The sequence below is a fragment of the Porites lutea genome, chromosome 8 (assembly GCF_958299795.1).
Source record: "Porites lutea chromosome 8, jaPorLute2.1, whole genome shotgun sequence".
Classification (NCBI taxonomy): Eukaryota; Metazoa; Cnidaria; class Anthozoa; order Scleractinia; family Poritidae; genus Porites; species Porites lutea.
Window position 1 is genome coordinate 14570106 of NC_133208.1, and position 10382 is coordinate 14580487.

The window sequence follows — 10382 nt, forward strand, 5'->3', positions numbered from 1 at the left end:
TGCTCTCAGATTTAATGGTAATAAATATGATAGTTTGTGTCATCTTGCATTTAGCGGGATGGGTCAAGATAAAATACCTCCACCTCATCAGGTGAGAAGTACCAAGTCCCGGCCAGGACTGTGTGCCTGTTCTGTACTGCAGGTGGAGTAGGGTAGTAATAGCCTAAGACTGCTTCTGACAAACTGTTACCGTCGGCGTTATCTGTAATTATGACGTCAATTCCAAAATATGGACCAAATTGTGAATTCCTGTAAATTGCCCAATCTGTGATTCCTTTCTCCACCTGGCTCACAAACGGTGCCAAGCCTTCATTATTGTTCAGCGAAAAAATAAACGCTTCAGAAGAAGCGCTCCAGTTGCCACTGGATTCTGAGAAACCAAAAGTAAATAAAACAAAAAAAAAATCATATGCTTTCACGTTTGCTTCAATAAAAAAAATGGATTTAAAGTTTGAATTCATTTTATTACCAATATGTATCTTTTTCTTTCGTCAGACAATATAACAGCCCATTTCCACGATCAAAAATGTCGTCATTTTTCTATAGCCACCAGAATTCACTTTGGTTTTGCCTTCTTATTTAAACGAATAAAATATATTGAATAAATCCAATTGAGGTAAAGGTAATTGACGATAGCCCTAACAATTGAACAGGAAAACAACAAACTGAAGGCTTCAAGTTGTTTTAGCAAGCATTGCACTTTTAAGGCCATTAAATTTCTTAGTGGTGCGATAACTTCCGAGGTTAACAAGGTGCTCTGTTATCAATGCTGCGTTCTGATTGGTTGAGCTTTTCGCGTTCCCAGTGTCGTAGACGCGTGGCGTTAGGCACTGGAGTTCGCCAGGTCAACCACAGTGAAGCACTAGGCGGTCAGCAAGATTCAATGACGTTTATTAAAATCAGGCTAGTCCGACTATTTACAGCACTTGCGGTGAAAACTAGAAAGAAACGTGCGATTTTTACGTCAGAAGAAAAGAAAACTAAGATAATGCTCCGTGCACGAAAAAAGAAAGAAAAACAAACTACTGAATTACAAGCGTGACTTACGTCTGATCTTGACTCCAGGGGTTAAAAGAACTCCAAATCTCCTACAGTTGTAATAACTCCGAAAGTTCTCCAAAAGCTCCTTACACTGTGATGGACTTCTTACAACTGAATAAACGTGCTTAGGAAAAGAATAATCTAACGCATGCCTTCTGACGTAAAGGAAATAAAACTGAATAAAGCTTTGTACGCCTAGCCAAAAAACGGATATACGATGATCATGCAATAAAATAATCAATGTTACAATCACGAAAGAAAAAAGAGTCCTTGAATGTAACTAATTAAAATGTCATATCTCGCGGATAACGTGACACTCCTCGCCCAAGGATCTCTGATCCTTGCTCCTGTTTAATTATCTTCTGTGTTTAGGGAAACTACTCCGCTGGTGCGGGTACCAGAAGGACAAGCTCCTTAATTGGTCGCAGAAACGTCTTCTTTGCAGCGCCTCTCACTATCTCAACTTGGGCCTTTCTTACTCGTCCGTCATCACTCTCAATGGCTTCTGAAATTCTTCCGATGGGCCAGTCATTTCTGTAAGCTCCCTCCTCTTTTACAAGAACTATGTCTCCTGTGCGTAGATTTCTCTTCGGCTCCTCCCACTTGGTCCTGGTCTGCATGCTTTGAAGGTACTCGCGCCTCCATCGTATCCAGAATTGGTCCGCGAGGTACTGGACACGTCTCCAACGGCGTCGTGCGTAGACGTCAGGTGGAACAAAGTTGCCAGGTGGCGGGCCAAGTGGGCGTGTCTTCATAGTCAAAAGCATAGAGGGTGACAGCGGTTGAGGTTCATCTGCATCTGTTGGTATAGCAGATATAGGGCGGGCGTTGACTATCGCGGTCACCTCTGCCATAAGCTTTACGAGTAGTTCGTGTGTAAGTTGATGACTGCCAAGCTCCGCAAACATCGCTTCTAATACACGGCGAATGGTGCCTATCTGGCGCTCCCAAGCGCCACCAAAATGTGAGGCATGTGATGGGTTGAAGATCCACTCGCGCCCATGGTTCTTTACGTAGCCTTTCACTTGACGTTGGTCCATCTCTCTCAGGGCGTCTCCCAGCTCCGACTTTCCACCAATGAAATTGGTACCCCGATCGCACCTGAGAATGGAAACAGGACCGCGAAGTGCAAAGAATCTTCTCAGAGCGCAGATGAAGGAACTAGCATCCATGGACTCCAGTAGTTCGATGTGGATCGCTCTGCTACTTAGACAAGTGAACACTAGTCCCCAGCGTTTGGAGTTGGCTGCGCCTCCGCGTGTCTTCCTAGAACGTATCATCCAGGGGCCGAAAACGTCGAACCCAACGTTTGTGAAGGGAGGGGCTACTTCTGTTCTGTCTGCTGGTAGGTCGGCCATACGCTGTTGTATCACTGGTCCTCTCAATTTCTTGCATGTAACACACTTGTTTAACTCCCGTGCTACAGTATTGTGGCCTCCAATCAACCAGTACCCAGCTTGGCGGATGGCACCGTGCGTAATCTGACGACCTTGGTGGTGGACTTGTCTGTGGTAGTGACGTGTTATCAGATCAGCAACGCGGTTTTTCTTCGGTATCAGAACGGGGTGCTTTTCTCCAAACTCTAAAGTAGCGCGTCGAAGACGGCCGCCGACTCGTAGAATACCATTATTATCCACAAAGGGGTCTAAACGGTACAGCTTCGAACTCTTTGGAACAGTCTCCGGTTCGTTGCTCTCTGCAATCCTTCGGTCTGACTTCAATTCTTCTGAAAGGCTTTCACTTTGTACGGCGCAAATTATTACTGTCATGGCCTCCTGAAGTTCCTTTGCTGTTGGCTGCCGCATCAGTTTTGTGTTCTTGCTGCTTGATATTTTCGACTCAATCTCTTCCCGACTCTTGTTCTTTCTCCGTTTGAACTCCCTGATAACTACTATCAAATTTGCGATTGCACGTTGCAAGGAACGAAGGCTCGAAAATCGTGAGAACCTGTCTGCTCCAAGACCATGGTGTTTGCTGGTTTGCGTTTTCAGGCTCACGGTGTTCTTTCGTACTTCCGGATCGTCCCCATTTAGTGGAATCTCGTCCTCTTCATCTTCTGCTGCTGTTCTGTTTGGGTCTCTTAAGAAGCTTGGTCCGGTTAACCAATCCGATCCTTTGAGACTTTGCGCATTCAGGCAACGTGTACTCAGGTCTGCAGGGTTCTCGCTCGTATCGATATACTTCCACTGCTTGGGGCTGGAAATCTTCCGGATTGTTTGTACACGGTTAGCGACGTAAACATAGAACCTCCGGCTCTCGTTTTGGATGTAACCGAGGACGACCTTTGAGTCCGTGTAAAGGTGATCTGGTTAATCTCCATGTCTATCTCCTTTACGATCTTGTTTACTGCTTGCGAGGCAAGGACAGCGGCACACAACTCTAGGCGGGGGATGCTTGTGGTCTGAGCAGGTGCTACCTTTGATTGACCGAAGAGCAAGGCCGTGCAGATTTCTCCTCTATCGTTAAAGAGTCTTAGGTAAATTGAAGCTCCAATCGCGTCCTTGCTGGCGTCCGAAAAGGCGTGAATTTCTCTTCTTACGATTGTCCCGAAACCAGGTGGGTGGTAGCAGCGGGGTACTGAAACGTTCTCCAAATGAGGAAGCGAATTTCTCCAACGTTGCCACTGCGACAATAGCGTGTCTGGTAGAGGGTCGTCCCATCCTAATGCTTTTTCCTTATTGTTTTTCTTCCCCAAGAGTACTAGCTGCTGAAGCAATAACTTCCCTTCAAGTAGGACTGGCACTGCGAGGCCTAGTGGATCATAAATTGAATTCACGACCGATAGTACTCCTCTTCGCGTGAATGGCTTTTCGGGAAGGCAGACCTTGAACGTGAAGGTGTCTTCCTCAAGGTTCCAGTAGACTCCTAGAGAGCGTTGTGCGGGAAGGCTATCGTGCCGAAGATCTAGATCTCGTACTCCCTTTCCTCTGTCTTCGGCTGGGAACGCCTCCATGACTTCAACTGAGTTGGATACGACCTTATGAAGCTTTAGGTTAGCGGTGGCTAACATTTCTTGAGTCGCGGTGACAAGATCGATTGCTTCTTTGGTAGTGGGCCGTGATGCCAAGCCGTCGTCAACGTAGAAGTTACGATGCACAAATTCGGTTGCATTTCCTCCAAACTCCTCCTCGCCGTCAGCTGCGGTCTTTCTTAAACCAAACGTAGCAACTGCTGGGCTTGGTCCATTTCCAAAGAGGTGAACATTCATTCGGTACTCTATTATCCGTTTGCCGGGTGTATTGTCTTCGTACCAGAGAAAACGAAGGAAGTCTCTGTGCTCTGGATCAACGTGAAAGGAATGGAACATCTGCTCTATGTCACACATGACAGCTGTTGTCTCCCTCCGAAAGCGAAATAGAACTCCTAACAGGCTGTTCATGAGATCTGGACCCGATAACAGCTCTCCGTTCAGCGATACACCTTCGTATTCGGCTGAAGAGTCAAAGACCACTCTGATTTGAGTTGGTTTCTTCGGGTGGTAAACCCCAAAGTGCGGAAGGTACCACACCCGACCGGACTGGGGCTTAGTAATTTCTTCTATTGGTACCGGGGAGGCGTGGCCTTTTTCGATGATCTTCCCCATGAACTCCACGTAGTCCTTTGCCATCTGAGGCTTTCTTTTTAAGGTGCGGATGAGGCCATTTAAGCGGTTGACTGCTTGACTCCGATTGTTTGGCAAATGAAGATCTTTACGGCGGAAGGGTAGGGGCATTTCCCAGTTCCCTTGTTCGTTTTTATGTACGCCAGTCTCCATGATATCTAAGAATTTGCGATCTTCGCAGGATAAGCTAACATCGTTATCCTCCCGACTCGTAAAGAACACGTTGTCCGCTAGGTCTCTCTTTTGCTCGAGAAAGCTCTCTTTTACTGTAAACTGGTTAGGGCATGGCAGGAATTCGTAATTGTTTGTCTCCGTCGACTTCTCCCTCGAATCGGCCGCGAGGAGACTGGTGCGGCAGGCGCGCACGTGCACGGGTCCCCCGACAAGGTCTAGGCACATCTGTCCGATTATCGTCCAGCCTAAAGATGTCTTTTGAGCCCACGGGGCTCCTTTCGGCCCGTTTCTGAACTCCCTCACTTTAAGCAACTCTGGGGCATCTCGTCCGATAAGCAGGTGAATTTCGGCATTTTCATCGAGCTGCGGGATTTCGTTCTCGATATCGCTGAGGTGTGGGAATCTCCTCGCCATCTCCGGTGTTGGAATCTCTTGTTTATCGCGAGGGATGTTATTGCATTCGATGAGGGTGGGCAGTTCTGACTCCGTTCCCTTTAAGGATTTAAGGACTACACCTGTCACGCGTCGTCCATACTTTGCCTCTTTCTCGCCGCTGCATGTAGTTAGGTAATATTTTTCTTCTGGGCCGGTTGCTCCTAATTCATCGGCAAGTTCGCTGGTGATTAAGGACGAGTTGCTTTGATCGTCAATAATCGCATAGACTCTACAAATACTTTTCGGTCTCTCTTTGCTGACGACATCAACCAGTACTAGTTTACTGCATGAGACGCCGCCCTCACTAGCTCCACACAGGGACGTGCATTTCGTGTCGACCGACTCTCCACCTTCGGGTTTCTTCAGCTTCTCTTTGTGGAGGAGTGCGTTGTGACGTTTGTCCTTGCATAAACTGCATTTGATCGTTTGTCTGCAATCCTTTGCTCTGTGGCCTTCGGACAGACAGCGATAGCAAAGTCCAGCCTGAAGGATCCATTCAGTCTTCTCCTCTAATGTTTTTGCAGCGAAGGCTTTGCACTCCTCTAAGCTGTGTCCGTCTCTGTCGTGGAATGGGCACCGTTTTGTCTCCCTTTCTCTTGTTGGTGCGTTTGAATCATTGGGGTCAGTGTGTGTTTTAAGCGCCTTTTTGTTCTGTCCTGCGCGACTCGGCGTTTGGATAGGAGGATTGACAAGTCTAGCTCCGATGTTCATGTTTGGATTGTTTTTTATCCTAGCATGTTTTTGAACAACTTCCGAGAAAACGTGAAAGCCAGGATAGGCGTCTCCATTGTTCTCCAAGAATTTAGCTAGTTCTTTCTCCCATTTCCCGAGAAGCGACGGTGGTAGCTTAGCTGCGATCGGTTGTATTGCATTGGGGAAGTTGAGACACGCGAGGCCAGGAAGGCAGGATATTTGGCTGGTTACATCGGCGCAGAGGTCGGCAAATTCTTGAAGCTTGTCATTTTCACTTTCTCTGAACGCGGCAAGCACGTGCATTCGCTCCAGTAGTGCATTAGTAATTGTCGCTGCGCTGCCGAAACGCCTCTCCAATTCCGCCCAGAGGTTTTTCAATAGCCCACAGGGGTCATGATGTTTCCTTTTTCGATAATTGTCAACAAGTTTTTGAGGCTCTCCGCTTGTAAAACTACGCAGGTAGTTTATCTCTTGGACGGGGGATACGCTGACATCCGTTATCATGGCTTTAAACGCTGCTTTCCACGGGTGAAAAAGCGTGGGGTCCCCGCTAAAAACGTCAGGGTGGCATTTAGGCAGATTTTGACGCGCGAGTCCGGCGACAATTTGCTGGTTTACCGATGTCAATGTCTCAATTAGCTGGCTTCCGGTGACGTCTATTAAGGGGGTTGATGTGCTAATTGGCTCTCTATTAAAGGGAGTATCTTGTTGCGCTTTCTTATTTGGCAGATCTTGACTGAAAGATTGACTTTTCGGTACTACTGAAGGCGATAAAGGCTTTGATTGTTCTAAGGCATTTGACGATTCATGTGTACGTCCGGGGCGTGATCGATAATCCGCGGGTGGGGGATTAAGCGTGCGAGAGGAATGAACCCATTGTGAAGTGCGCTCTTCGTTTTTTATTCCGGGAACTTCAAGTGATGGCAATTCGGAATCTCTCTCCAACTCCTGTTCTAATAGGGCTTCCTCAAATACTTTTAGCTTCGCATTTGCTACAGCGGCTTTTTTATCTGCTCCTAGAATCTTTAACTCCTTTTCGTATCGCGCTTTTTCTTGTTGCCGAATCCTTTCCGCCTCGGCGTCACGCGTTCTGCGCTCGAGCTCTTTTTCTGCTATGAGGCGCGTGTACTGAGCTTCTTGACTTGCGGCTGTCGCATCGGCTAGTGCTTGCAATCTTGCAACGCTGCTGCTAGTACTAGAGACTAATGAGCGGCGCGAAGAATGACGAGAGTAAACAGATCTTGTCTCCAACAATTCGTCGGATTGTCTAGCAATTCTATTTTTTAAACTATCTATAAGTAGGAGGGCTCGTTTTAAGGTCTCGTTTTCCTCCTTGAGTTGGTCTCCATCTATAAATTCGCCGTGAAGATCCTGCTCATACAGGCTAAGTAGGCCTTGTAAAAGGCTTCCAAACTCTCCCGCGGCGGCCGTGAGGTCGCTCGCTATGGTCTTGATATCGGTGTCATCAGTAGTCTCTTCAACTAATCGCATGATAATTAAGAGCCTTCTACGCGACTTAAGGATTTCTCTCCGTTTATCTTCTGTGGCGTTTTGAAGGGCCTTAGGTGTCAATTGTATTTTTCTTTTACTTCCCCTAACTCCACTCTCCGTGACTCCGTCAATGTTTTTGTTTGCCATCTTTTCGTGACTTCGGTTTTAAATACGGTTACATACGGCTTACCTCTTAAGCCTCTGATGTTGATGGATCAGACTTTTCACTTTCGCGTTCCCAGTGTCGTAGACGCGTGGCGTTAGGCACTGGAGTTCGCCAGGTCAACCACAGTGAAGCACTAGGCGGTCAGCAAGATTCAATGACGTTTATTAAAATCAGGCTAGTCCGACTATTTACAGCACTTGCGGTGAAAACTAGAAAGAAACGTGCGATTTTTACGTCAGAAGAAAAGAAAACTAAGATAATGCTCCGTGCACGAAAAAAGAAAGAAAAACAAACTACTGAATTACAAGCGTGACTTACGTCTGATCTTGACTCCAGGGGTTAAAAGAACTCCAAATCTCCTACAGTTGTAATAACTCCGAAAGTTCTCCAAAAGCTCCTTACACTGTGATGGACTTCTTACAACTGAATAAACGTACTTAGGAAAAGAATAATCTAACGCATGCCTTCTGACGTAAAGGAAATAAAACTGAATAAAGCTTTGTACGCCTAGCCAAAAAACGGATATACGATGATCATGCAATAAAATAATCAATGTTACAATCACGAAAGAAAAAAGAGTCCTTGAATGTAACTAATTAAAATGTCATATCTCGCGGATAACGTGACAGAGCTACTACTAGGCTATATGTTTTTGCCCACTAGTAGCGAAAACCGCAGGCTTTTTGGCGGCAAAAAAGGATTAAAGTATAGCTTTAACTAGCTAAAGTTGTTTTGTCTCGATATTTTTGACCAAATAGTTGGATTTTACTAAAACAATTATTCCTCGAGTCCGAATGGGCTTTAAGTCATGATAGCCCCTTCGGCCTTCGGCCTCATGGGCTATTGACTCAGAGACCATTCGGCCTCGAGGAATAATTGTTAAATAGAGAGGAGAAATATGACGTCACGTTACCATGGTAGCAAAATTTCTGGATCTCAACAATAGGGAGTTTAAGCATCGACGACGGCGACAGCAACGAGAACAGTTAAAAAGCAATAAATTTATATTAAGCAAAACCACAACTTTGCACGCGCATCACGTTTTTTGTACATTTCTCAGCCGCTGTTGAACGACTGCGACATGAAACTTCCTAATTTCACAAGCCTGCTTTACTGAGTAGGTAAACACAGCACAAAAATTTTCTTTTTCTTTTTCTAAACTTAAATACGGTCCCTTCGGATTCAACCCCAGAAAATTTGACAAATTAAATGAAAATGAATACGATCGATTAACTGTGAAACAGTGTGAATTCACTTTTTAAGTGAATTGTCGGTATTGTTGTCATCTAGAAATTTTGCTGCCATGTGAACGTGACATAACGACTTCTCTTCTCTATAGAGATTTCTCAGAATAGCAATAAACTGATTCTGCTTTACGTGTAAATTAGAACCTTCCCATTGGATCGGCACCGAACATATGGACTGATACGGACATGCGGACCCCGTTTTATTACCGACAGTCTTGTTGGCCCACCACTCTAATACTGAAATGTATACAGCAAGGACACGTGGCCAGGCTTTACTGACTGTCCGTATGAAAAATGGTTTGCTGTGCATATTCTCTTAGGACACATAACACACACTGTAACGGGATTTAGTAGCTGCTTGATGCATTTACCGGCATCACTACACTTAGCTTCTTTGCCTTTGAATTAGCACGATCCGCTTTTTTTTTTGCAATCCAATGCCTGTCAGATCGCATTCACAGACCTGTCACAACTCACGCGCCAAGGAAAGGGAGCTAAACTTCAATCTCCTTGAAGGAGACCTTATTGTGAGAACAGACCGATCGAAGTCTTAACGAACGTTGCTGGGGATAGGTACGTGGGGTTCATCGAGACCTCGAGTTAATCGTGGCTACTGAGCTCAAGAAGAAAAAAATAGTTTTTTTTTACTTCGGTTTGGATTAAAAATAAGAGGGTACTCCATTAGAAGCGCCACTGTTGATATAATAGCCCACGTTCGATATATCAAAATTCTAACAAGAGTCCGAGGCTTTCATATTTCTCTATATTTTGTTTAGTATTCTTTGTGCTCAAGTCTCCTCTGGATGGAGTCGTGAAAAATTTGCAATTTTGTCCCTAAAGCCTCGGAGTAATTTAGAATTTATTGAACGTGGGCTATTAGCAATGACCTGATGTTTCAAGGGGGTAAAGACCCAGAAGAGAGTCATTAAGACAAATAAAACACCTCACCATCCTTACAAGATGAAAGCTGACCCAGAGTGACGTTTCAACCTTATAAACGAAGGGTTAAATTCTCAATAAACAGTGTAAGTAGATCAGAATTGTAAAGCTGTAACATTGCGGTAAAAAAGGATGATAAAATAAGGGAATTATTATTTTTTTTTTACCCCAAGGAATATCCGTATATCCGCCAAAGATGAATTTCCCTTTCCTTATGATGGTAACAGTGTCGTTTTTTCCATCGCAGCGACTGTGAAACTGACTGATATTCCAGCCGTGTAATGTAGCACGCCAGCACAGCAACCAGTGAGAATTGTCCCCAACCGCATTCTCCAGAAAATTACCCAAATGACGAAAATAGCAATCACTGCTGTTCAAAATCGACGAGTTCATAAATTCTGAAAATAATAAAGAATAATTTAAATTACGTAAAAATTAACGTGACAATAGCCATGACATAATGAATTTCGACAAGTGTGGCGGAACCGACAGTTTTAGGTTAATTGTTTTAATGATTCTTTATTGCCTTTTGCCTTCCCCCTCCCCAGATATCATTCCTATTCATTCGTGTGAAATATCAAATCTCCTTTCCCCT

General features: G+C 45.0%; 2 protein-coding genes across 2 annotated transcripts in view; both read right to left on the bottom strand.

Annotated features, from left to right (window-relative positions):
- Window positions 1–50: 50 nt before the first annotated feature.
- The window catches only part of LOC140945227 (uncharacterized), a 12145-nt gene continuing 1813 nt past the window's right edge, over window positions 51–10382 (bottom strand). The window contains exons 4-5 of the mRNA XM_073394278.1: window positions 9955–10185; window positions 51–370 (exon numbers count right to left, since the gene is read on the bottom strand). Coding sequence (XP_073250379.1) covers window positions 51–370; window positions 9955–10185 — 551 coding nt within the window. The remainder of the gene's footprint in view (window positions 371–9954; window positions 10186–10382) is intronic.
- LOC140946583 (uncharacterized) lies at window positions 1419–4866 on the bottom strand. The gene is made up of 2 exons (XM_073395703.1): window positions 3377–4866; window positions 1419–3245 (listed from the first exon to the last, which is right to left on the bottom strand). Exons 1-2 carry the CDS (start codon window positions 4793–4795, stop codon window positions 1419–1421), a joined length of 3246 nt encoding a protein of 1081 aa, XP_073251804.1. The 5' UTR covers window positions 4796–4866.